We start from the raw sequence: 27739 nt of genomic DNA on the forward strand, positions 1-27739 counted from the left end.
ACTCTTCTGTGGCCGTTGTCCTCCAAATTTCTGCTTCCCGAAGGACGAAGCCCAGGCTGGATTTTATACCAAGCTCGCAGAACACAGCAGCAAAGGCGTCACAGGCAACATTCACAGTCTGTAGGCCAACTGTAGTTGGGAATCAGCAAGACCTTCATGTTGCATGAACATGATTTTCTGAAAGTATTTAGGGAGCTTTTTAGAAGCTTTAACCTAATCCTATCTGTGACATATATATATATTTTTTTTTTAGGTGAGAAAAGTGCTGAGAATCACTATGGTAACCAGGATGGAGGCGGCAAGGAGTACAATCAGAGCCACGTGACACAATTTTGATTGCTTCTCTTGCTTCTTCTCTTTTTTCAGCAAGGTGTCAAAACCTGGAGTATACATGTCTCCCAACCAAAACCGTAGGTCATTAGGATTTTCCTAAAAGAAAACGACATAGAAAATATCATCATGTGTCAGTGATCGATCAACGTTATCAGCTGCGGCTGCAGAATAAGACATTGCCAGAGGTCAGGAAGGCCCATGTTTGCCCTATCCTGGGTGTTGCTTGTCATGGCTCAAAAACAGTCAGGTAGGTTTTCCTAAAACTCCTGAACATGTCTCCCTAGCCTCCTCACCAACCAGGGATACTTGCAGTTAATTTTTGGTCTGCTTCAGAATTCATTAGGAGGCCTAACATGACTTCTATACTGAATTGCTCACATTAGTAGATCAGAAACCCTAAGTGTTTCTGTCATCTCTTAGCCCAGTTTGTATCTCTTACATCTTATATAAATAATAGGTGGAAACCAGGGTGTAAGTCTGCCCTATAGAAACCAGGTACTGTGTGGTCTCCTCAAGGAAAGACCCCATTTATTCTTTCCCACGCCAGCTCAGAGTCTACATGGATTGCTCTGACAGATGTGATGTCACTGCGCCACAAGGTCCCACTGCATGGATTGCTCTGGCTTTGTCTTCTTTCCTTGCCAGAGAATCCTCTGCACGTGAGCATGCTCCCGTGTTAAACTCAGTGTCTTCTCTGCCTGTCTCTGCCTCAGGACTCCAGACGTGGTGTCTGCGGCCGGCATGCAGTGCATTCACTGGGAAAGCTGATTGCTGTGTGTTCACGGAGCCACTGCCAGCCTCATTATTTCTTGCCCGGGGACCCTTGCCAGGCTTTGAAGAAAGCTGTCACCTTCTCTCTGCCTCTCCAGTCTCCGTGGACTTAAAGTCAGCTGGAGATGAGGCACAGCCAGTTTCCATAGCTGACAGCCTCTGGACTAGTGTTGGACCGAGGGCCATGCTGGGGGGGAGAGAAGGGCGTACGTGCTTGTAGGGAGCTGGCATGGATTTGGCAATGGCACAACAATTCTGCTACAGTGACTCCAGTGACTTTGAACTCCCTACTCTGAGAAATGTGCAAATATTGCAATCAAATTTGATGACCAGTGCCGAAGAATATTAATGGAGAAGGAGTCATTGTTCACCTTCCCTTAGCTTTCATCTGTATCCTAAAAAGAGGCCTGTGCTTTGCCTGCAAGCTCAATGCCTTTGTTCTCTATCAAAAGCTTCTACAGTGAAGACTGTCCTCTCTTACAGTCTAGCCAGGAAGGGTGAGGTGTGAGGCAGATGGTTTCAGTCAAACAATGCACCCATTAGATTTGTATTTGGTCTTCCTAATCATAATTCACGTGATTGTTCAACTTAAAAAAAAACACATTTCATTGCCAATAATCTTAATTTTCTTAGCCTAACATTCAAACTTATAAAAAAAACATTTTAAGTATTTTATTTAAAATATTTTTATTACTGTGTGTGTGTGTGTGTGTGTGTGTGTGTGTGTGTGTGTGTGTGTCATATCAGGGTCTCTTGCCGCTGCAAATGAACTTAAGACACATGTGCCACTTTTGTGTCTATTTTTTTGTGGCTACTGGGGAATTGAATCCAGACCTTCAGACGTTGCAAGTAAGCACCTTTAATTGCTAAGGTAACTCCATAGCTCTCTCCAAAATTTTTAAGGGTTAAACTTAATTTTTAGATGGTACCTAAAAGCTATAGTGTTTAAGTCAGATTGCATCTATCTATTTGCAGAGTTCGATGAAGTTTTTGGATATAGTATTCATCTATAACCTCCCTTTATCATGCATGCTCACAACAAAGGGAACAGGCCAAGCATGGGCTACCAAGAAGTTTTTGCATGTAAAACGAATCAAAACATTCTTTTTTTTTTTGTTTATTTATTTTTTTGGTTTTTTGAGGTAGGGTTTCAATCGGGCCCAGGCTGACCTGTATATAGTTTCAGGGTGGCCTCAAATTCACAGCAATCCTCTTACTGCTGCCTCCCGAGAGTACAGAGATTAAAGGCATATGCCAACATGCCTGCCTCAAAATGTGTTTTCTTAATAATCGACTTAGTGAAGACATAAAGCCTTTTAGTAATAAATATGAGGTTAAACTAAAAGAAGTAAAGGAGAATTTCTTTTTTTTTTTTTTTGGAAACATCTCAGAATAGGGGCTATGATAAAGCAGAGATGTTTAATAGAGTAGATTAAGAAATGTCAAAGATTTGGATCATAATATATTTTGAGGCATGTGTGGCTAAGATTTTTTAAAGTGTGTGTAAGATATAAGAAAGTGTTATTGTCTCCTTCAAAATAAAAATTTCCTCAGGTTCTTAAGGCATGATTCTTAGAGCAACCACTCTTATTATTAGTAGTATAATTTTTAAGGTGAAAGGTACTTTGGAAATGTCAGGACTTCCTGGTTCAAAGCAGGTGGAGACAAGCCAACACTGGTCAAAAATCCAGTCCTTTCAGAAAACCAGCCCTGTGCCCTCAGGTCTGCTATGCGTGAATGACATCAGGGGACAAAAAGAGAGGGGGAGGGGGCAAAGTAACAAAGCAAAAGTTCAGCTGTGTTTAAACTGGGTGAATGAGTTCATCGCATTCTTTCCCTCTGTTGAAATGTTTTTGTTTTGTTTTGTTACCGAGACACAGAAAAATGACCAAAATGTAAACGTGCAATCTTAAATCACTGAGTGATCTTGAAATAGAATTATGGTGTTAAGGAGTTCCTTGCTAAGATTGGGCAGCACTTAATGAACACTTTTGCATAAATGTACTGTAGGAAATCTGTTCTTAAGTTCCCATGAATGTAACTGGTTACAAGATCACTAGGGAAGACGTGTCATCTTACTGATTAATGTTCATAAACCTTTCATGTCCCCAGGACACCTCTGTTCCCTACTGTCCCGCTGCCCACTGTCCTTCTTATAAACTGCATGCCTTTGGCTATTGGTAGTACAAAACTGAAACCGAACCAATTACCACAAATATTGACTGGAAAGAGAAGTTCACACTGGGGACCAAAATGATCTGCAACATGGAAACTTTGTTTCTAGCGCCCTTGCTTGACACCCCAAACACTGCTGTGTCAGGGTTTATCAGTGGATCTTCTTCATGAAGGCGAGTCTCAGTGTGGGTACCTTCAGATGTCCAGAAAGATTAGTATACGCGGAACGCCTGTCATATTCTGCAATGGTCCACGAAGGGCTCCTCTTCCTTTCTTCCATAGCTTCCTCCAAGCTGCTGTCACCATAGAGTGGGTTATTCTTCATTGCTGAAGACATGGATGGCAGAGGGCGGATGGCCATCACAGGACTTTCCCCACCAAATCCTTTCATTTGTTGAGTAGACAAATTCTTTTCTCTCTGTTAGGAGACAATCAACAAGGTTTCTCTTACATTTGGACATACAGCTTTCTCATCGTAAACAGATCAATGGTAGAAATTTAGGCCTGACAATTTATTGATTTGGCCCCCCAAGCCCAATAAGACAGTGAACAAGAAAATGACTCTAGGACCTACCTTGGTCCAGAATCCTACCAGTAACTTAGTTCTTTTTTTTTTTTCTTTCATATGAACCTATTAAGCTTTAATATTCAGTTAAATGTTTTAATATAGCTAGTAGAATTTTAGATAAAGCTAGTTTTTTTAGCATGCATTGTCATGTAATGACATTTTACTTCAATTTGGGCATTTCATCACTGACAAAAATAGAACAAAATATTGCAAAAGCAATCCTGCAAAGTCATAATTAGGAAAAACATAACATTTCCTTTTTTATGTTTATTATTATTATTACTACTGACAAGATGTTTTGTATCATGTGTTGATACTCTCTTTACCCTCTTGTCTGCCCCCATTCCGTTGGGGATGCTCCTCAGTGGAGTTGCAGGTATTCCCCATGGGGTTTTAGTTTATGCATTGTGGGAGCAGTAGTGAGTTATTTTGGGGAAGGGAGGAAATGTCTCCAGGCATGAGATCTCAACCTGTGGCTCTTTCAATCTTTCCACCCCCTCCTCTGCAAAATTTCCTGAGCTGTGGTGGGTGAGTTTTTAGTCTACTTCAATGATGAGCTCTTAGACATCTCTGGATCTCTGCTTTAATAGGTGTTATCTTCAGTGTCTGTCTCCTACAACCTGGTGCTGATTATCAGGAGGAGCAAGGAAACAGCTCATCTCCCCATTCCTATCAGGTATGACAGCAACTTGAACAGGTCCAGGCTAGGAACTGCAGATAAGTCATACCATGCAACATTTGTCTTTCTGTGATTGTGTGAGTTTGCTGAGTGTGATCTGTTCCAAGCCTGTCCATTTTTCTACAGATTTCATTGTATAGTTTTTTTTCTTACTGCTGAGTAGCATTCCACTGTGAAAATGTAACCACAACTTCATTATCCACTCATCCAGTGATGGGCATCTGGGTTTATTCCAATTCTTAGCTATAATGTATTAAGCAGCTATAAAAACGGTTGAGCAACTTTCTCTGTATTGACGCATGGAGCATTTATTTTTTTTTAAATTCTTGACATTTCTTTCTTGATTAATTTGTTTATTTACTTATTTATTTATTTGAGAGCGACAGACACAGAGAGAAAGACAGATAGAGGGAGAGAGAGAGAATGGGCACACCAGGGCTTCCAGCCTCTGCAAACGAACTCCAGACGCGTGCGCCCCCTTGTGCATCTGGCTAACGTGGGACCTGGGAAACCGAGCCTCGAACCGGGGTCCTTAGGCTTCACAGGCAAGCGCTTAACCGCTAAGCCATCTCTCCAGCCCAGCATGGAGCATTTATGATAAATGCCCAATAAGGGAATAACTGAGTCTGTTGGTAGTTCTATGTTCATCCTTTTTCCGGGATCTCCAAATTGATTTCCATACCAGCTGTACAAGTTTACATTCCCACCAACAGTGTATGAGGGTTCTTCTTTCCTCACCAACATTTGTTGTTGTTAGATTTTTTTTTTTTTTAATAATTGCCATTCTTAGTGGAGTAAGGTGGAATCTCATGGTCATTTAAAATTGCATTCTTAGGGATGTTGAACATTTTCTTAAGTGTGTGTTAGCCATTTGTAATTCTTCCTCTGAGAATGGCTATTCAGTTCTCCGCCCCACTTTTGGAGTGGATTGTTTGATTTTATTTTTTTTAAGTTCTTTGTAGATTCTAGATACTAGGCTTCTGTCAGTGGTACAGCTGGCGAAGGTTTTCTGACTTTCGCTGGGTAATCTGTTGGCTCTGCATATGGTGTGTTTGTGCTAAAGCTTTTTAGCTTCACGAGATCCCATTGGTTGAATGATTATTTAATTTCCTGGGCTATTGGGATTTTGTTCATGAAGTCTTTCCCCACTCCTATACCATGGAGAGTGCCTCCTATTTTTTCTTCCAGTGGGAGAAGAGTTTCAGGTCTTATACTGAAGTCTTTAATCCATGTGAACTTGATTTTTATGTATGGAGAAACGAGTGGGTCTAGTTTCATTTTTCTACATATGGCTATCCAATTTGTCCAACACCATTTGTTGAAGACGCTGTCTGTTTACCAGTCTACATTATTGGCACCTTTGTCAAAGATCAAGTAGCTGTAGTTACGTGACCTAAGGTCTGAGCCTTCAATTATGTTCCATTGGTCTATATTTCTGCTCTTATGCCAGTTCCATACTGCTTTTGTTGCTATGATTTTGTAATATTGCTTTAGATTGGGTATGGTGATATCTCCATATGTGTTTCTTTTGGTGAGGGTATGTTTGGATATCTGAGGCCTGTGGCAATTCTGTATGAATTTTGAGATTAGTTTTTCTATTTCTGTGAAGAGTGATGCTGGAATTTTTATTGGTAGTGCATCAAATCTGTATATTGCTTTTGGTAGGATTGCCATCTTCACAATATTAATTTTATCTATCCAGGAGCATGGGAGGTCTTTCCATCTTTTCAATGGCCTCCTCAAAAAATAGCATTTTTTTGGCTTTTATTACAGGCAGTTTTGAGGATATGGTGGTGTGTAGCTATTTCCTGTAACTTGAAGGATTTCCTTCTGGAGGGAGTGGGGAGATTTACTTAAAAACTTACTAGGCTCAGGAAGCTCAAGAAACTTGTAATTTTTAAGAAGGTTGTATAAGCAATAAGCAATTGTTGGAAGTCGACTCTTCAGTGGAGCTGCGTGAAGATTGTACACAGAACTGCAGTGATGTGGCTTCCACGTGCCATCGCCTGTGCTGAGGTGGATTTTCAGTACCACAGATGCCCTTTTAAAAGTTTTCATTGACACTTTCCACACATGTATGTAAGGTATTTTGACCACAATCCCTTCCTCTTTACTTCTCTTATCCTTTCTCCCCATCCTCTTCCACTGAATCCTTCCTTTGGACTCATTTTGAGTTTATTTAATTGATTTTTTTATGTGTGTATAAAATAACAGAGGTTGAATTGAGGTGGCTGTGAGGCAAGGGATCCACTACATCTCCTCAGAGCTATGTTTTTATTTTGAGATAGAGCCTCACTCAGTTGCTCAGACTGGCTTTGAACTCATTTTGTAGCCCAGGGTAGCCTCAAACGTGTGCAGCTCTGGCCCCACCCTCTCCAGGAGCTGAAGTGTTAGAGCGATATCACCAAGCCCAGTTTCATTCTGTATTTTGTATAAATGGAGCCATGTAAATGCCTTCTTTTGGAGGTCTGGCTTGACCTTCAGAACTTTATATTACTTTCATTTTTTTCTTCTGTAGGACTACAGAGACATAAAGTAGAAACTTTTAAAATTGCAATGCATTCATTGTCTAAATATAAATTGATTTGAGACAACAATAAAGTGATAGATTCATATCACTATGGGACATCAAGGGAAAGAAATCTCACTGCAGTTGTTAATTGTTTAAAATGTTTTGTACATTTTTATTTATTTATTTGAGAGTGACAGACAGAGAGAGAAAGAGGCAGATAGAGAGAGAGAATGGGCGTGCCAGGGCCTCAGCCACTGCAAACAAACTCCAGATGCATACACTCCCTTGTTTATCTGGCTAACTTGATGTGGGTCCTGGGGAATCGAGCCTCGAACTGGGGTCCTTAGGCTTTACAGGCAAGCGCTAAACCGCTAAGCCATCTCTCCAGCCCGAGTTAATTTTTAATAAGTTTAACCTTTAAATCTGGAGACCTGGGGCTGGGGAGATAGCTCAGTGGTTTTAAGGCACTTCTTTGCAAAGAAAAAAAAAGCCTGTCAGCCTGGGTTCAATTCCCCTGCTGCCCATGTCAATACAGATGGGCAATCATTTTCAGTGACAAGAGACCCTGCTGTGTGTGCATGTGCATACACACACACACACACATAAATTAAAATAAAAATATCAAGAAAACCTCCTAGTGACCCATTTCCTAATTTACAGTAATGTTTAAGCAGATGCGTTTCACATATTGTAGTCTTCAAAAGTTACACAGGTTGAATTATATTTATAACCATCAGTACACTGATTCCCTGAGCATCTATTAAGACATACAGATCACAATAAATATAGATCACACTAAATATATATTTATATAAACCAAAGTTGTAAAGCAGTTATAAAACTGGCAGGTAAAGAAAAAAATGATCCAGCTAAAACCATTTGTGTTCTCTTAGGCATTGGGTTTCTTTGACTTAAAAAGAAAAAAAAAACTTTAAAAAATTATTTTGGGAGATGGAGAAAGAAAGAAGAAAGAACAAGAGTGAGAGCAAGAGAGAGAGAGAGAGAGGGAGAGAGAGAGAGAATGGGCATGCCATGGCCTTCAGCCTCTGCAAACAAACTCCAGATGCGTGCACCCTTGCATACATATAAGACATCGTGCACTTGAATCACTGTGCAACTGGCTTATGTGGGATCTGGAGATTCAAACATGAATACTTAGACTTTGGAGGCAAGCGCCTTAACTGCCAAGTCACCTCTCCAGCCTTGACTTTCTTAATCCATGTATTTTTCACATACTTAGAGATCAACTTACAGATCTCTGGTTTTAAAGCTTTTTAGTTTCTCCAAAGTTCATTATATTCAATACTATCAAGATGAGCTATACAATGGCACTCCTTAGCTCAGCATTTCGCTTTATAGATGATGTTTCTGAATTAAGCAAAACCAAATTGACAGGAAGTTTAGGTTATTTGAGCTTAGCATACTTCTGACTGTTTTTTTCTTCCAGGCTAGGCATCTTTGATCATTTTTGAAGAAGGCTAATTCTTCTGACATTCACAAATTGGCTTTTGTACATTACTTGCCTGCAGACTGTTCTTTGAAATTAAATAGGAAGGCTCAATAAATGAAGGAATTAAAGTTTGAGGCTCAAGAAAAAATTCACATACTATGACAATGTACATAGACAAAAAATAATATATAAAACACAGAAACATTCTCAGAAATGTTCTGAGTTGTTTTTCTAGAACATAGTATCACATATTTTATTTTATTTTTAGTATCACATATTTTTTAAAAAAATATTATTTGAGAGACCGACAGAAAGAGGCAGAGAGAGAGAGAGAGAGAGAGAGAGAGAGACATGGGCATGCCAGGGCCTCTAGCCACTGCAAATGAATTTTAGACACATGTGTCACCTTATACATCTGGCTTACATGGGAACTGGGGAATTGAACCTGGATCCTTAGGCTTCCCAGGCAAGTGCCCTAACCACTAAGCCATCATTCCAGCCTGGTATCACTTATTTTTTCTCTGCAGTTTAATTTATGTCTAAAGGACATGCCAGATAAAATATGTTGTCAAGCCTAATTAAGAATTTGATGGGAAAATTTATGGAATGAACTGATGAAGCACTGAAAGACTGCATGTTAATCAGTGGCCTTGCTTTCAGATATGAGTAGTCAGTGGAATTAACAGCAAACTAGTTACAGCACATTCCCATAATTAATAAAATTGCTCATTCTATAAAGATCTGCATTATAAATTGTCCAACTATTCCAAGTTTGATATCAATAATGTTTTTGTTCTTTTAAATTATTTTAATTTTATTAATTAGGAACTTTATAATAATTATGAACAAATCTCGTGTTGGTAAGGTTTTTTGAACAAAAATTTGATGAGTTTTTTTTTTAACAATTAATATACACTAGTAAAAGTATTAAAAAAAATTTTGATGGAGTATGTAGCTTAGTAAATGAGCCTATTAGCATGGTAGAAACTGAGTTTAAACCCCAGGACAGCCAATATAATAATAATTATAATTAATAATAATATGGTGCTAGGATAAAAATAAATGATAATATTTGGACTTGGGATATAGTTCAGTGGTAAAACCTTGGGCCTAAAAGAATGAAATACTAGGCTCAATTCTTTGTTTTTTTGTATTTTACTATTTTTTAAATATTCTTTAGAAATAAATAGTGTTTATCAAAGTCTAACCCTTCTCTATATCTTAGAATATATTTACTAAAGAAAATTTAATATCAATTTGATGACTTTAACTACATGGGCTGTAAAATAAATTTTATTTTAAAATATTTAAGGAAGTACCACTTGAGAGTTTAGAGACCTTTTTAATTAAGAATTACTTTTTTTTACACTGATAATTTTATACTCCATTTTTAAGTAAAATATAATTTATTAAAGAAATTGAGATTGAAAACACATTCAGACAAACAAAATCTAACTGTAAGCAATTCATAGACAATTCAACAATATCAGAAGATAAAATTAAGAATATAGAAGCATATCTCAAGAAAATATAAAGAAAAAATTATAAACACCTAAAATATGAAAAGACCAAACTTCATATTTCAATGGAGACTGTCAGAACAGCTTCTTAAAAAAGTAAATTCAATTACACAATATTTACAAAAGAAATACCTAATATTTAAAACTCAGAAAGTATAAGAGCAGAAAACAACGTGCAAGCTATGCTGGACATACACACACAGTGAGAACTGGGTATTGTAACTGGCTAAATGCAAACCAACTTTGTTTCCCTTTCCTGAGCACACAGGATGTCTGGCTTTTTCAGTCTGCCCTGATGTTACATTGGGGTCAGTTGTTTCATAGCTAATAGTGTGTGTACAAAAGAGTCGAGATCACTTCCAAGTCTGGTGTCTGAAATCTTCCACAGGATTTCGGCCACAGTTTTAAATACTGAAAGCAGGACTCGGAGATGGCAGACTGATAAAATGAAACAACTTGATCTGGTTGCGAAAGAGCAGCGCTCTCCCACAATCCATCCGTTTTCTTTGCCAGACTTCTCACGGACAAGGAAAAATACTCGTTTTTACTTACTAATGTTTTGTGATTTATTTGTCACTACAGTGGAGAGAAGCCCACCTTTGCCAACACACACACACACACACACACACACACACACACACACACACACACAGAGAGAGAGAGAGAGAGAGAGAGAGAGAGAGAGAGAGGGAGGGAGAGAGAGAGATAAAACTAGTAAAGAGTAGGAGATGAAAACTGACTGGCAGTTTAGGATAACAGGATGCCCACTCTATGTGGCAGCGTCTTTACTCTTGTAAAGAGAACCTGGCTTTTGCCCCTATTGCTTTCTTTCATGGGTAATTAAGATGGAAACAGAATTACCCCTTCCAAGGAGATTATAGCTTTCCCTGGAGAATTAAGATTCCTGAAAAGATTACCCTCTCTCTCCCAGACCCTCATCCAGCAATCTGGTAGAGTTGATTTTTCCTTCCCTTAAAGGAGTTTCCTTCCCCATGAGAATCCAAACCAGAGTTTAAAGGTGAGTTCTCTTTCTCCCTGGAAACTCCCTGTTGTCCCACAGGAGTCTCCCTTTTATCAAGTTATAACAAACTTCTAAATGTTAAATTACACCCTCCTATGGTCTGTGAAATTCGTTCTTCAAATTCATAAGACAAGGCATGGAAAAGGCATGACTTAGTGCATGACTGAGTCTGGTGCCTCAGCTCCTGAGTTACTGCCCACTCAGGAACAGACATTAGGCTCTAACACTTTTAGAACGACACCTCACAATTGCCGTATTACAATCATGTGGTGTGGGCTTGGAACCGATGAGACGGAAAGGGAGGAACATGACATTAGAAGCTTGAATAATGGTTACTCACATCACACAGGATAAAGCATTGGACACAAGTGTCATTGTGGTACCTTGGGAGATAATCGTCGGTACATTGAGGAGAGGCCCTTGCCACTGAACAGCACTTCTATGTATGCATGCACCTGTGGCAAGAATAGCACAACAGAAGCAAGGCACTTGTTTATACACAAACATGTATCAAGCACAAAGTAGAGGACAATTTCTCATCTAAATGAAGCGATTCAAGGCAAAACCTGTTTTGAAGGCATGGTTCCAAACTTTTATTCTAGACAACCTCAGGATGGTAAACATGAAGCCATGGGTTAGAGAAATGAAGGCAGAAAAGCAAAACAATCAAGCAAAATTAAGATCTGTATCTTCAGAAGAACTTTAGAGGTGTTTAGTAAAGAACTGCCTCATACTAAGTAGATAGTACTAGAGTAATGATAAGCTAACTGAATGTTGTAGGAAATAAGTAACCGAAGACACCTCAAGATTAGACTTAACAAGTTTTATTGAACCCAGAGCCTCGAATATATTAGGCAAACATAATCACTCATCTTCATCCCCACCCATTCAAACATATAAGGTTTTGAGTGGTTGAAATGTTAAAAAAAGTGAGCAAACAAAACAAGCTCAGATCTCCAAGCTCAGGGTTCTGAAAGGGACCCCTCTTCAGATGGTGAAGAATGACGGTGAGGGCATGCTCCCAAGAGTGTGGAGCCAGGGACTGTGCAAGACAAGGCATTTGGAGGTCCTCTGAGAAAGTAGAATCTGGGGCTCATTCATTCATCTTCCCTCCTTCAAGGAAGAGGATCTATACAAAGTATGTCAGGAGGATTTGTAGTAGTGACTAATGTACATTGTCTTTCAGAAAGGAAGCACTTGCTATGGTAATCCTATTTCTACTATGGTTGAAGTTAGTAAGATGATATAGAAGGGCATTTTCTAACTATAGGGAGCAGATGACTTTAGGATTGGCATTTCTGAAAGGAGGGTGTTTATGGGTATGTTTACATAAATAATCTCTGTATACATATAATAAACTAGAAGTATAATGTTTATTGTTGGAATAAATATGTGATGCACGTATTTACAGAAAAGGAATGTTCTAGAACCTGAGTAGATACTTAGCAAACTTACAACAGTGGACTGAAACTCACGTTTGTCTACTAAAATTCTTGGCAATGTAAAAGGCTTACTCTCTTATCTTTCCTGTTAACTGGCCTCATGGGGATTCTGATATTGTAGAACCTCAAGAAGGAAAGATGTGTATTATGCTCATGGCTTAGCCTCCCAGATATCTGGAGCATGGACGTCGGATCTAGTATAAATGGGAAATACATTTTATTGCTACTCAAGTTAAGTTACTAAGGATATATAATATTCTTAGGATAAAATGGTATATAATGATGTAAATAGCATATAATAAAAATATCAAACAATTAATACAACACATTAATGTACTATTATATATTACTAAGCATATATTAAAATATTAGTCATATTGTTTCCACAGCACAATATACCTGCATAAGCATTAAGGCAGAGACTTAATATCAGAGAATTTTACAAAGAAACTTCCTATAAAATGGATAAAAAGCATAATCAATAAAATAGAACTGGAGGGCTGGAGAGATGGCTTAGCAGTTAAGGCACCTGCCTGCAATGCCAAAGGATCCAGGTTTGATTAGCCAGGATCCATGTAAGGCAGATGCACAAGGTGGTGCAAGCATCTGGAGTTTGTTTGCTGTGGCTATAGACCTTGGTATGCCCATTCTCTCTATCTTATACTTAGAAAAAAAAAATAGAAGTGGAAATTTGTAGGTATGTGGACTGGTAAAAAAAGACAGCATCTTCAACAAATGGTGCTGGACAAAGTGGATAACCATATGTATGAAAATGAAACTATATTCACACATCTCACTCTGCACAAAAATCAAGTCCACATGGATCAAAAACTTCAATATAAGACCAGAAAATCTGTTAGTACTGGAAGAAAAAAATAGGAGGAACTTTCCATGATATAGGAGTGGGAAAAGACCTCCTGAGCAAAACCCCAGTAGCTCAGGAACTTTAAAAAAATCACTCAACCATTGGGATCTCATGAAGGTGAAAAGTTTTTCACAGACAAACATACAATAACCAGATCCAATAGACTACCCACAGAATGGGAGAGAATTTTTGCCAGCTATACAACTGACAGAGGCCTAATTTCTAGAATCTACAAAGAAATGAAAAACCTAAACAATAAAAAAATCAAACAACTCACTCACAAAGTAGGGCAGAGAACTGAACAGAGAGTTCTCAGAGGAAGAAATACAAATAGAATAGCAAACACACACTTGAGAAAATGTTCAACATCCCTAACCATCAGGAAAATGCAAATTATAACAACTGAGGTTCCACCTTACCCCAGTAACAGTAGCAAACATTAAAAAATCAAATGAAAACAAATGTTGGTGAGAATGTGGAGAAATAGGAACCCTCATTCACTGCTGGTGGGAATGTAACATGGTACAACCACTATGGAAAGCAATATGAAGGCTCCTAAAAAGTTGACTGTAGAGTCACCAATAGGCCATTTACTTACTGGCCATTTATCCTAAAAGCTCCATGCCTCAGTTCAGAGATATTTGTTTATATATGTTTATAGCTTGCTTATAGCTGCTCAGTTCATGTTTATAGCTGCTCAATTCATAATAGCTAAGAACAGGAATCAATCCAGATGTCCATTATTAGATGAATGGATAACCAAGATGTGGTACATCTACATGATGGAATACTAAACATCAGTGAGAAAAAACTACACAATGAAATTGGTAGAAAAAGGGTCAAACTTGGAACAGATCATTCTCAGCGAACTCACCCAATCACAGAAAGATAATTATCACATTGTCTTACTCATGTGTGGCCCCTAACCTGGATCTGTCTGAGATGCTGACATACCTAATAGGCAGTTCGAGGACTGGACAATAGGGAGGGTGGGACTGAAGGAGAGTGTAAAGGGGGGGGGCACAAAACTGGACCCAAATGGAACTGGTACTATAAAATCCTATATCCTGAAAGACAGACTAGAAGGCTGAACCTTTACCAGGTCTGTAGAGGGAACAACAGGATCAAAGTGCCCTGGAGAGGGTATGATGAAGAGTAACCTTAATTTTCTCCTGTTTCTTTCTCTCTCTCTTTATCTTTTATCTTACCCTTCTTTTTCTCCCTCCTTTTCCCTTGGTGCTGGCCTATACCTTTTATTTCCAGGATGTCATTAACATCCATAATAAGCTGTTGATCAGAGACACCTACAAAATTTTCCAAAAGAAGACAGACTTTTGTCAGAGCACTTGATATCCCAACAAAGGTTAATGGTAAGAACCTACTTCTAAAAACATCATGTGTTGTTGGTATGGAACATGGAGAGACCTGGCAGGAATATGGAAGTCAGCCAGTCCCCAGACAGTTAGCTTGTCTAGTGCCAGAAAGTGCTACATTAGCTACTGGGGGAAAATGACCAACATCTGTCCAAGTAACTCATGGTCTAAGCTACTCACTGGTAAATAAGCTGACCTGATGCTCACATAAGTACAATAGTGGTACACAGCAATAGTGGGTAACCAACTGCTCTTGGATTGGCTAACAGATCTGCTCAATGGGATGGAATCCATAGCTGGAAGTGGGAAATAAGTCACAATCTTATCTCCCAAAATGAGTTCACTCTTCAATATCAACCTCTCACAAATTTTGGGCTAGAAGAGGGCCTATACCTATTAAATTCTCTCTAAATTTATAATGGTATACCATTTATGTGGTGCTGACTTCACTCTCCATTGGAGAATCTGCTTCTCTTTTTCAGATGGATACAAAATCTGAGGAAAGAATCAGCACATGTGCCTCACCAGGGCCCCAAATGAAACCATAGAGCAATTGGGAAATGAGATAGAATGCTGCTCTCTCTCTCTCTCTCTCTCTCTCTCTCTCTCTCTCTCTCTCTCTCTCTTTTGCAATTAATTAATTTATTTGCAAGCAGAGACAGATAGAGAAAAAAAGAGATGAGAGACAGATTGAGAGAGAATGGGCATGCCAGGGCCTCTAGCTACTGCAAACACACTCCAGACACATGTGTCCCTTGTGTATCTGGCTTACATGGGTCCTAGGGAATTGAACCAGGTCCCTTTGGCTTTGTAGGCAAACACTTTAACCGCTAAGCCATCTCTCCAGCCTTAGAATGCTGCTTTCTTGGTGATCCAGGTATCACCACAAGGGTGAAGGAGATATACACGGAGAACACCCAACTCCTACAAAACCAATGATCCAGAGACACAGAGGCTCTCAAGACTTCATCAATGAAGTAGACCTAAAGCAAACCCAAAATGGCTCAGGGAAATTTGTGGAAGAGGGGGTGAAAGGATTGTTAGAGCCACAAGTTGGGACATTACATACAGAGGCATTGTCTCTTTCTGGTAACTGATGGTTACTCCCACAACACTCATGACCCACAATCCCCATAGGGATAGCTTGCATCCCCAATGAGGAGGGTCCCTGTGGAGTGCGGAAGACAGGGATGAAGATAAGGATGGTACCAACATGTGCTGTTTACACACATAGTATGTACATAACTAATAAAGAAAAAAATTGGTATAGAAAAGAATGGGGAAAAGGGTAGTAGTTAAAATTGAAAGCTATATTCATCCCCATAGATGCATAAAATACAAGAAAAAGCACACCAAGATATGAGATGATAACCCACAATGACACATTTCTAACATCCCAACTCCCTAGCCATGCCAGCCTAAGTCACAGTGATAACTGAGGTGTCAGAGGAGCAAGTCAATCACACTTTAATAAAAGGGCCAATGACAACATGGAAAAATAAGGTAAAAATGAATACCTGGATGAGAGATGTACCAACATGAATGAAATAGTAACTTGGAGGAAAAATTTTAAAAAATATGAAGGAAGAATTCAGCAAGGAAATTAAAACAGTGGAAAAGAACCAATCAGAAATTCGAGACATGAAACAGTCAAATAAAAAGCACACTGCCTACACACGCCAGAAAGTGTCACTATTAGGGAAAGCCAAGCAGAAGAATTTCAGGATACAGGAAAAATACACAATAATAATGCATTTAGACATAAGTAAAGAGAAAACTCATGATCATAATTGAAAGTTCTAAGAAATCTGAGACACATTTGAGAGATCATACCTAAAATTCCATGAGGTAGAAAAGGAACAGGCAACTTATTTAATGAAATTTTCTAAACCAAAGAAATAAATTGGCATCTCAACATAAGAGGCACCTAGAACCCCAAAGAGAAACAACCAGAGACCTCTCCCATGACATATTACAGTCAAGATGGCAAAGCAAAGAGACAACACAAAAAGCTGTAAGGGATAAACCCCAACTTATATATAAAGGTGGGAATAGAATAATGATTTTAGATATTTCATCTACAGCCCCCAAAGCCAGAAGAGTATGGAATGATACATCTCAGACTTCACTGAAATTAAATAAATATCAAACAAAATTGGTATGCTCAGCAAAACTATCTCTTAAGAATGATGAAGAAGCAAGAATATTTTAAGACAAACACAAATTAAAGGTATTTATGACCACAAAGCCAGCACTGCTGAACATTCTCAAAGGGAGGAAATACATGAAGAAAGATGAAAGACAGTCTCGTCCATAAAGACACAGGAAAGAATGTACTTCAAGACAGAAACAGATAAACAAAGAGTCAAGAAGGAGTAAGTCATGTCCAACAGAACAGACTAGCAAATCCCCAAACCTAACAAGGGAGGAAAATAATTCAACTACCCGCAACATCAACTTACATAGCTCTAGGAAATAGAAAACCCTCTAAAAATAACCTTAAATGAAGTAGCCTGAATTAAAAAAAAAAACAAAACAAAACAGACTAAATGATTGGATTAAAAAAAAGAAACAAGATCCAATTCTCTCTTGCGTCCAAGAAATGCACTTAGCCAGCACATGTGTCCATAAACTGAGAGTCAGGATGGAAAATACCTACCATGGGTACTGGACAGCTGCTTTTCATGAGGTTTATTTGTAAACCTTTGTGTGAAATACAATTATCATGGTAATTCTGCTCTCCAAATTACTAGAATTAATTTTCTTTTTGAAACAAGGTCTCACTCTGTATCCAAGAATGGTCTGGAACTTACTATTGTAGTCTAGGCTGGCTTCAAGTTCAGAGCAGAACTCCTTCCTCAGACTCTCAGTGCTAGGATTACAACTGGAGCCACTACAAATGACTTAAAATGCTTACTTTTATAAAGCACAGATTTGGTTGTCTGATTCTCATGAAATTTTTTACACCTCAGAATTTTCAGAATAAAATCAGGCCCCAAAGAAGCCCTTGGAGTCTTGCAGCCTCATCTAAAGCTTTATTGCCTTCATTCTCTAGCTAACAAGAGTTCTGGGGCTGGAGAGATGGCTTAGTGGTTAAGCGCTTGCCTATGAAGCCTAAGGACCCCGGTTCAAGGCTCGGTTCCCCAGCTCCCACGTTAGCCAGATGCACAAGGGGGCGCACACATCTGGAGTTCGTTTGCAGAGGCTGGAAGCCCTGGCGTGCCCATTATCTCTCTCCCTCTATCTGTCTTTCTCTCTGTGTCTGTCGCTCTCAAATAAATAAATAAAAAATATTTAAAAAAAAGAGTTCTGAACTACCCATGCAGTATTATAGCATGAAAGTTTTCGTACAGGCTCTAGTATAAAAGGCGTTTGGGTCTAGTCTGATGGCAGTCCAGAAGCATAGCATCCGAGGCAATTCTCAGAGTACTGGTGATGCTGTGAGCTACATCACTTTAGTGCAACTTGGTAGATCATGTTCTGATCTATGCAAATACAGCATGAGCAACATGACCCTTCCATCTTAGATGATATGCTGAACACCTACAAGGTCCTATCACAGCTCTCTACTATGAACTTAGAAACAAGAGTTTATTGCATATGTATGATTGTTCTTTTGAAAATATTAAATAGGACATTCAGCACAGAAACATTGTCAGAAAAAGCACAATGTACTTGTTCAGAGACAAGGCAGAAAAATAAACACAAGGTCATAGGCCCTGACTTTGCGGGGTGGTGGGGCACCTTCCTTTGTTGCTCTACTAAATAAACAGCTTGCCAAACTATCTTCTAAATATTTACATTTATACTCAGAGATTACTGCTGCTCACAGACTGTGTCACAGCAGTTTCTCTTGGTTCAGCGAGCAGAATCGGATGCATAGCTGGTGAAGGCGCTCATCCCGAAACAGAATGTCTGAGACCAGCCTGTCCAGAGCTCAGAGGGCCTCAGGAAAGAGACAGCAAAAAGAATGTAAGAGCCAGAGAATGGCGAGGGGTGCTGTGGAAGGCTGTCTTCTATGGAGGACATGGCCATTGCACCCATGAATGCCTAGCAGCTATGGTTTCCTACAAAAGACTTACCTAGCCGCCATTCCACCATGAGTATGATGGGGAAGGCAGTCATAGAAACCCACCCCTCCTAGAGTAGCTCTTAGAAATTCATGGTTGCCAGGGGAGGAGGAGTCATGCTCTTTGGTGGTGTAGCCACTGGATAGTTACCCATCCCCCAGTAAACAACTACCCACCTATGCTCACGCATGCAGCCCTAATTAAACTCAAGGGCCATAAACAATGACATGAAAATTGGAAGGCATTAATTGGGAAGATGGACAGGTTTGATGGGAGTAAAAGGGGAATACGAAAGGATAACAGAGTTAATGAGATCAAAATGCCTTATGTACATATGAAATTGCCTAAAATAAAGTAAATGAAATATACATATCCGTATGAGACATCAGAAAATGTTGAAGAGAGAGATAAAGGACTGAAAAGCAGTGCAGACTGGATATTAGGAAATAGACTCAATAAATGAGCTTGTCTAAAGACAATGAAGATGCGATCTTGTCCTTGGTCTTTCATAGATTGAATCTGGGTTGCTCATGGGTCTGAAGGTATGACAGAGGCTGACAAGAGTATAACAAAGAGATTCAGAATTCCAACCGCTCATCAAAAAACTAATGCCAGGGCTGGGTGTGGTGGCATGTGCCTTTAATCCCAGCACTTGGGAGGCAGAGGTAGGAAGATAGCCTTGAGTTTGAGGCTATCCTGAGAATACAGAATGAATTCCAGGTCAGTCTGTGCTAGAGTGAAACCTTACCTCAAAAAACCAAAATAAAGAATTTAATAGGTGTAGCTCTCTTGTAGCTCATGATTGATGGTAGCTTGATAATGGAGAGTGGGTTTATGTTTGGATATGGTTCTGACTTGTTTACCCGCTCCAGCTATGGGTCCCGTACCACTGAGGGAATCAGTTAGCTGGATCAAGAGCAGTTAGTACCCCACCATGGCTGTGTGCCACTATTGCACTTGTGTGGGCATTGCAACAGGTTATTTGCGCTAAGTAGGTTAGACCAGGAGTTGCTTGGAGAGATTAGTCATTTTTCCCCCAGTTGCCCATGTAGCACCTTCTGGCACTAGACGTGCTTACTGTATGGGGACTGATTCTCTTCCAACTTCCAGCCATGCCATTCCATTTTATGTGTCAATGACATAAGGTGTCTTCAGCAGTAGGGTCTTACCACTAACCTTTGGTGGGTCATCAAGTACTTGGACAGAAATCTGTCTTTCTTTTAGGAAACCTTGTAGGTCTCTCTGATCAAAAGCTCATTGTGGATGATAGCCACATGCTAGTACTGGGAGTTACAGGTCAGTGCCCATGAAGAAAAGGAAGAAAAAGATAACTAATATACAAGAGTTAGAGAGGAGAGAGAGAGAGAGAGAGAGAGAGAGAGAGAGAGGGAGGGAGGGAGAGAGGGAGAGGGAGAGGGAGAGGGAGAGGGAGAGGGAGAGGGAGAGGGAGAGGGAGAGGGAGAGGGAGAGGGAGAGGGAGAGGGAGAGGGAGAGGGAGAGGGAGAGGGAGAGGGAGAGGGAGAGGGAGAGGGAGAGGGAGAGGGAGAGGGAGAGGGAGAGGGAGAGGGAGAGGGAGAGGGAGGGAGGGAAGCTGTAGAAGATTAAGGTCAGTCTTCATCATACCCTCTCCAGTGCCTTGTGGTTCAGGTATTCCCTCTAAGGGCCTGGTGAAGGTTCAGCCATTTGGTCTGCCTTTTAGGAAGTAGAATTTTATGGTACCATTGCCATTTGGGTCTAGATTTGTGTTTCCCACCCCTCCGTTGCTCTCCCCCCCTTCTCACCCATCCTATTGTCTAGTCCACAAGATGTTTGCTGGGTAGGTAACGCATCTTGGGTAGATTCAGATTAGGTGCTGTAGATGAGTGAGACTATGTGGCGATTTTTTTTTTTTCTGTGACTGGGTAAGTTCACTGTATCCTGGTGCTAACTTACTCTCCGTTGGAGAATCTGCTTCTCTTTTTCAGATAGATGTAGACCCTAAGGAGAGAGGCACTCCATCATACCTCAAAAGGGCCCCAGCTGAAACTAAGAAAAAATAGAGAAACAAGCAAGGGTGCTGTTTTCATGGTGAACCGGGTACCAGCACAAGGGTGAAGGAGATCAACACAGAGAAAAATCAACTCCTACCAAATCAGAGACCCAGAGACCCAGAGGCCCCCAACACCTCATCACTGAAGCAGACCAAAAATGAACCCAACATGGCTTAAGGAAATTTTGTGGAAGAGGGAGTGGAAAGAATGTCAGAGCCACATGTTGGGTCATGATATCCAGAGACATTTATCCTACCCATAAGTGTGGGTTAACTCCACAATGAATGACCCATATACCTCAACAAGGAGGGGCCAAGGGAGGGGGTAGGTCACGGATGAGCCTAATCATGGTACCAAACTGGCTGTATTTGCTGAATACAAAACTAATTAATAAAAAAATAATAAATAATAAAAAACAAAATAAATAAATAAATAAGCAACTAAACAAATAAACAAACAACAACAAGAAAAACCAATGCCAGCCACAATACCATAAAACTTCTCATTTTTAAGATCAGGTTTTTCATTTCTTACCTCTTTTCCTAAAGGAGATATATATTTGGAATATATTTCCAACTGCTCTCATCAGATACATGTCCCTAATGATTTTAACAACCAGAAATTATAGACTTCAGACGATTTTATTCATTGCACTGGCATGAAATTTATTTTGAGGCTTCTTTATTTCTCTAGTGAAACTATTGAGGACACTATAAATGGAGGGCACATTAGTCAGGGCTCTCTAGAGGAATGGAATCAGTAGAATTAACTGTATTAGAAAAGGAGTTTATTGGATTATCTTCTGGCACTCCAACAGTAGCAGTCAGCAGGTTTGGAGTGAAGGAACATGGTAGCTGCTCAGTCCATGTGGCTGGATGCCTCAGCAGTCCCAATCTAGCACTGAAGGCCTGGAGGCTTTGTGGAGAGTCACTGGTCTTCAGTCCTTGTTGGGTGGCTTAGGACACTTGGCTCGAGTGCTGACCAAAGGGAGCCAAGCAGGATAGATACACGTGCAAGGAAGACACTCACTAGCAAGCAGCGCCAGTAGCTCTGTGAGAGGAAGGAGGCTCCTTCCTCCCAGGGCTTCCTTCCATCAAGCCCACTACCAGGAGGGCTGCCCTCCCTTGGAGAAGGGCTCACTCTGGAGGAGTGACCTCCTCCTTCAGTTAATCCTTCCTGGAATCAACCTCAGAGACCAAGAGAGATGTCAGCGAATTCCTAATCAGATAAGTTGACAACATAACTGAATCATCATGGAGGGAAATCAAGTAATACTTGTGTTCTTTGCAAAGATGGAAACTTGAACCTTTTCGTAGACAGGAGCTGATGATGCCTTTAGTTATTGACTTGCCTGAGAAAAGTAGACCTTGAGTTTCTTTTTCTTTTTCATAATTAATTTATTTTACTTATTTGAGAGAGAGAGAAAGAAAGAGAGAGAATGGGCACACCAGGACCTTCAGCTACGGCAAGCGAATTTCAGATGCATGCACTACTTTGTGCATGTGGCTTATGGGGGTCGTGGGGAATTGAACCTGGGTCCTTCCCTTCAGCTTTGTAGACAAGCAGCTTAACTGCTAAGCTGTCCCTCCAGCTCCAGACCTTAATTTTCAACATTAGACAATATTGGGTTAGCTCACAACACAAAGGTTTAGAAAATTTCCTCTAAAAGTTGAAGTTGAATTTTAAAAAATCAGAAGGTAAACCATTGGTATAGAAATAAATGCATGTATTTACAAATTCATGTTAATGTTAGGGCTTTATTGGATTTCAGTCTTAACCACTTAGCTAATACCAGTTTGCAGGTAATGTTTCCAGGTCACGTTTTCTAATGTCCTGTGCCTGCATCTCATATACTATGTATCCAGGAGATGTGCGACCAAAACATTAGTTGATGCAACTGAAGTTTGTGTGAGTTTCATATTTACTATTTTCGGCTAGGTACCCAACTTGACAGATGTCCAGAGTGTCCCTAACCCCAAAGTCTCCAAGCACAATATCAAAATATCACAGAGGGGATACTATATTGTTTTCTTTCCCAAATTATAACTTTGACATAGGTTGGAATATTGGTACATCATTGTACTTTTATTTCCACTATGTAAACTTTTGCAGAAGGAAACTGGACTCCATTGTTTGTCCTTATGCTTTGCCTGCTTTTGTAAAGGGAATAATGAAATATTTTTTTAAAGGAATAGTGAAATACTGAGGCCTATAGGAATTAAAAGGCCATGGTGGTTGTATCTCAACATTATTTACTATGGATTATACTCGTTTCTAATTCTGTATATCTTTCTCTGCCCTAGTGTGCTAATTCCCCATTCCATGGGGGTGTTTTATAAGATCTACTTGTCAGATGCCACTTTATGCACTTAACACATCAACGTACTTGCTATATTTATGGTACTTTTTTTGTTTTTTTGATTTTTGTTTGCTTTTTTGGAGGTAGGGTCTCACTCTGGCTCAGGCTGACCTGGAACTAACTATGTAGTCTCAGGGTGGCCTCAAACTCATGGCGATCCTCCTACCTCTGCCTCCCAAGTGCTGGGATTGTGTGCCACCACACCCAGCTATGGTCTTCTTTTAAGTATCACCATAACTGTTCAAAATTTTCAAATGCAGGCTGGTGAGATGGCTTAGTGGTTAAGTGCTTGCCTGTGAAGCCTAAGTATCCAGGGTGGAGGCTCTATTCCCCAGGACCCACATTAGCTAGATGCACAAGGGGGCACACAAATCTGGAGTTCATTGCAGTGGCTGGAAGTCCTGCCATGCCCATTCAATCTCTATCTACCTGCCTCTTTCTCTCTCTGTCTGCCGCTCTCAAACACATAAATTAAAATAAACAAAAAAATTTAAAAATTTTTTAAAATGCTCCTTTCTTTGAGATTTATTTACTTTTACCCAAAGAGTAGTACATCAATCCTGGATTTGGAGATACATTCATGACAGCCGGGACTATAGTTCAGCTTGTAGAATGCATGCCTTGTGTGTTCAGAAGTGCTGGTTCGATCCCCAGTGTTGCATAAAGCAGCCGGCATAGTGGCCTCTACCTGTGACCCTAACACTTACAAAGTGGAGGCAGGATGAATAATCGTTCAAGGTCATGTGGCTCCCTTCACCAAAGCAAACCGAAAGGATACCTTTGAGGACAGGATGATTTATTGATGAATTATGAAGTGAAATTGTGGGTATGGTTGCTGCTTCTCATAGTTGGTGCCACACTTACCCAATCACTAGAATTTGCACATATTTTCTACCACTGCTTCTAGGCTCAGTAGAAAATTGGTTTTTACCAAATGACTTGTCATTTTCTTTTAGTATAAAAAGATAACTAACTTGGGCTGAAGAGATGGCACTTAAGGCACTTGCCTGCAAAGCCTAAGGACCCAGTTTTGATTGCCTAGGACTCATATAAGCCAAATGCACAAGGAGGCACATGCTTCTAGAGGTCATTTGCCATGACTAGAGGCCCTGAAGTGCCCATTCTCTCTCTATCTGCCTCTTTCTCTCTCTCTCTCTCTTAAATAAATAAATAAATAAAAAGAAAACTAAATTTTAGTTTTGGTTTTCAAATAACCAGTGTCTCGCATTCAAAGACATAATAGAGAAGCTTACCTCCTTGATTTTTTCCTTGAATATTTTGGCCCAGTAGGGCATATAGAAAAGTTATGCTTTAAAGATTTGTTTTTCCTGTAGGTGTAGGAATAATAATCAACATAGGTTTTAAAAAAATTGTTTATTTTTATTTATTTGAGAGTAACAGACAGACACATTGAGAAAGAGGGAGGAAGGGAGGGAGGGAGGGAGAGAGAGAGAGAGAGAGAGAGAGAGGGAGAGAATAGGCCCACCAGCGCCTCCAGCCACTGCAAAAGAACTCCAGATCTCCAGATGCCACCTTACGCATCTGGCTTATGTGGGTACTGGCAGATTGAGCCTTGAACCAGGGTGTCTAGGCTTCACAAGCAAGTGCTTAACTGCTAAGCCATCGCTCCAGTCCTCAACATAGTTTTAAATTGCAAAATTTCAAATGCACAATAGGTTAACCACAATGCCAAACATTTTATGCTTCAACTACTGAAAAACTTTACTTTTGTCTTACACTACTTCATGGGTGGGGGAGAGCAATGTTCTCTGAAAGAACTTGAATCATTTTATTTTATGATACAAACAATAGGAAAATAAAAGAAGAACTTAATACATTTCACTTCCAGGAAACAAAACACAAATGACAACAAAATGAGTGTGTGTAGAAAAACAATAAGGGTTGACGATTGCAAAGAATGGATGCAATTCATTTTAAAATCAATTGTCTTAGTAGGCTGTTTCACAATTCAAATAAATTCACACCTTTATAGTTGGGGAAAACACATAATTATTTGAGTGTATTAGACTTTGAAAGATCTTATGATAAATGTCACAACAATTCCACAAACATACCACAAAGACCAATACTCTTGGGTAGCAACTGCTCTTGAAAGACAACAAATTTCCTTTTAGGGAATTTGAACCACTCCAAAGGATTTAATGACTTCCAGGGGTTTGTAGGTCATGCAAATCTATTCTCAAGTGGAATTCTTCCCCCTGTTTCTAAACTGACGAACTCTTAACTCCATTAGCCTTCATATCTTCAAAGATTACTCCATTTGATTAGTGTGCTGCAATCAGGACTGTTGTGTTGAGCTCAGCATGTGGGATTCATCTCAGTTTTATTTTCTTCATGAACAAAAGGAAGGAAGTTTCGAAGGAAAAGCAAGAGAAGTAAGCCCTGTAAATTGATTTAGAGATGTGTGATCTTCACTGGGTTTGAAGAGACATGTGCTCTATATGGCATTTGAAGGTCTAATTTTAGTGACATGTCCACATGGATGGACACCTACGGAAGATAAATATGTGTGAAATGATAGATAGCTTTCACCTTTATAAGACACTTTTTCATTCTCTTCCATTCATTAATGAAAGAGGAAGGGGAGTCTCAGAGAGCTAAAGTGACTAGCTTTATCAGAGAGCTAAATCCCTGCTTTGTGGGCATTCAACGCTTTATGTTAAGAGTGCACCAGAAGATACAGATAAGGAGTTGTTCCCCAAAGTTTTATGTGAAATCATTGGTTTGAAATACTCGGAAGAGCAGGAGTAAAATAAATGCTACCCAAATCTAAAAATTTTAAAGAAAAGCCAGTGATTGAACGGGCATGAATGTGTGGGGGAAGTTGTTCTTATAAAAAGTAGGAGAAACTTAGGGAGAGGAGATAGCTGCCTCGTATTCAGTTCCTTGTGGCCTTTGTTTGCACAGAGGGGGGAAAGTCATGTACGGAGAAACAAACTTCCATCCTATATTTTTATTCCCTCAGATCTTACCTGTGCGTAGACAAGGTTTTGCCAGTGTTGTGTAGCGGGATAATTTCCACCAGGAAATCTTGCAAGATTTGCCTGCAGAAGAAGGGTCGGGCTCCTCATTAAAGACTTTACTTCAAGCTGTAGGAATTTGTCAGGATGGTTGTTATTGGGCAAAACAGAAAGATCCATGTCTTCCTTCATCTAAAGCAGCAAAAAGGCAGACCAAGCTAGTCTGCCAGCCTCCTCCATTATTAACAAGCCTGAAGATGCTATGTTGTCATTTGAAACCAGTTGACACCAACCCAGCCAGGCTCTTTCATTATTAATAAGCCTGAAGATATTCTGTTAGCATCTAAAACCAGGTCTCAGCTGCACACGAGAGCCACATTCTAAAGGACACATCACCACACAGGAGCCAAGCAATGAAGCAGCAGCACTTCCATACCTACATGCCTACCATATACACAACCCTCCACACTACCCCCTCATACTAGGACACAGGAAACTTAAACAGTACAGATGGGGTGTGTTGACCAAAATAAATAGGAGGAGAAAATTTGATATGTGTAGCACTTCATAGCCCACCATTCCGAGTCCAAAGTAAGCATGCACTGTATAAAATCTGCTATACTCTCAGGGTTATAGTCCACAATTTGCAGTTCAAGACATAATTTGTAGTTCACCTGTGGAGAATACTGCTTGATTTCTGTATGGATGGCTGAGGTAACATAGCTGTCTTGGCCCTGCTTGAGCAGCCTCCCATGTAATATGTGTGATCTTATTCCTCTCACATTTTCACTCTGAGAGCCATAAGCTCATGGACAGCCTAATCAGATTCAGGATGTCAGCTTGTTCTGAGTAGTAAAATAGCAAGAATGTGCCTCATGCTTTGTTCAAATAAGCTAGCACCCAATCTACCACCCGGAACCTCCACTACCAAGTTCGCTTGGGCTCTGTCTCTAGCTTTAGCGTCTGCTGTAACGTTTGGTGTTCCCACAACATACTTGGAGTCACAGGGAAACCTGGCTGCAGTGGTTGGATGCTGTGTTGCCGTAAGTGAAGCCATCTGCTCCTAAAAGAGCTATGGTAGGGGTGATGCTATGTCCATTTTAGCCCATCAGCAAATGATGACTTTAATGGGGGCATGGTCTGTATGCACAGGATACTCTAAGGAACCCATGCTGCTCATCTGGGAAGTATGTTATTCCATGTGGATGAAGGAGACTTCCCCACTTCCAAGGTGGTGAAGGATGGATGTGTCAATGGCTTCTAAACGGCTTGAGTAGCATATTATTTTTGCACCTCTATAAACCACTCTGATTCAGCAAGACTTCAGCACAGTGCCATATAGCTTATATGAATCAGGATGTTTTTGAATCTAGCAAGGCACTAGAGAGTACTTATCTTCTTTATAGCAAAAATCATGAGGGGATGTGTTTTGACAAAAGTCTGACCTACTTACAATCATAAAACTTAATTAAGCAGTTAACAGTTGCTATACAAATTTTTTAATGCAAACTCTATCTTTGTTTTACATCAATTAAAATATATTTTGGACCGTTTTTCAAACACATTTGTTAGGGAAAGTAATAGCCATTT

At 39.9% G+C, this 27739-nt stretch overlaps 1 protein-coding gene across 1 annotated transcript; it reads right to left on the bottom strand.

The window, feature by feature from the left end:
• Positions 1-249: 249 nt before the first annotated feature.
• On the bottom strand, positions 250-26341 carry Minar2 (membrane integral NOTCH2 associated receptor 2). Its single transcript, XM_004651376.2, has 3 exons — positions 26162-26341; positions 3473-3697; positions 250-429 (listed from the first exon to the last, which is right to left on the bottom strand). The coding sequence occupies exons 1-3, from the start codon at positions 26339-26341 to the stop codon at positions 250-252; spliced, it is 585 nt and encodes a 194-aa protein (XP_004651433.2).
• Between the last annotated feature and the right edge of the window lie 1398 nt (positions 26342-27739).

Source organism: Jaculus jaculus, chromosome 14, assembly GCF_020740685.1.
Source record: "Jaculus jaculus isolate mJacJac1 chromosome 14, mJacJac1.mat.Y.cur, whole genome shotgun sequence".
NCBI classification, from domain to species: domain Eukaryota; kingdom Metazoa; phylum Chordata; class Mammalia; order Rodentia; family Dipodidae; genus Jaculus; species Jaculus jaculus.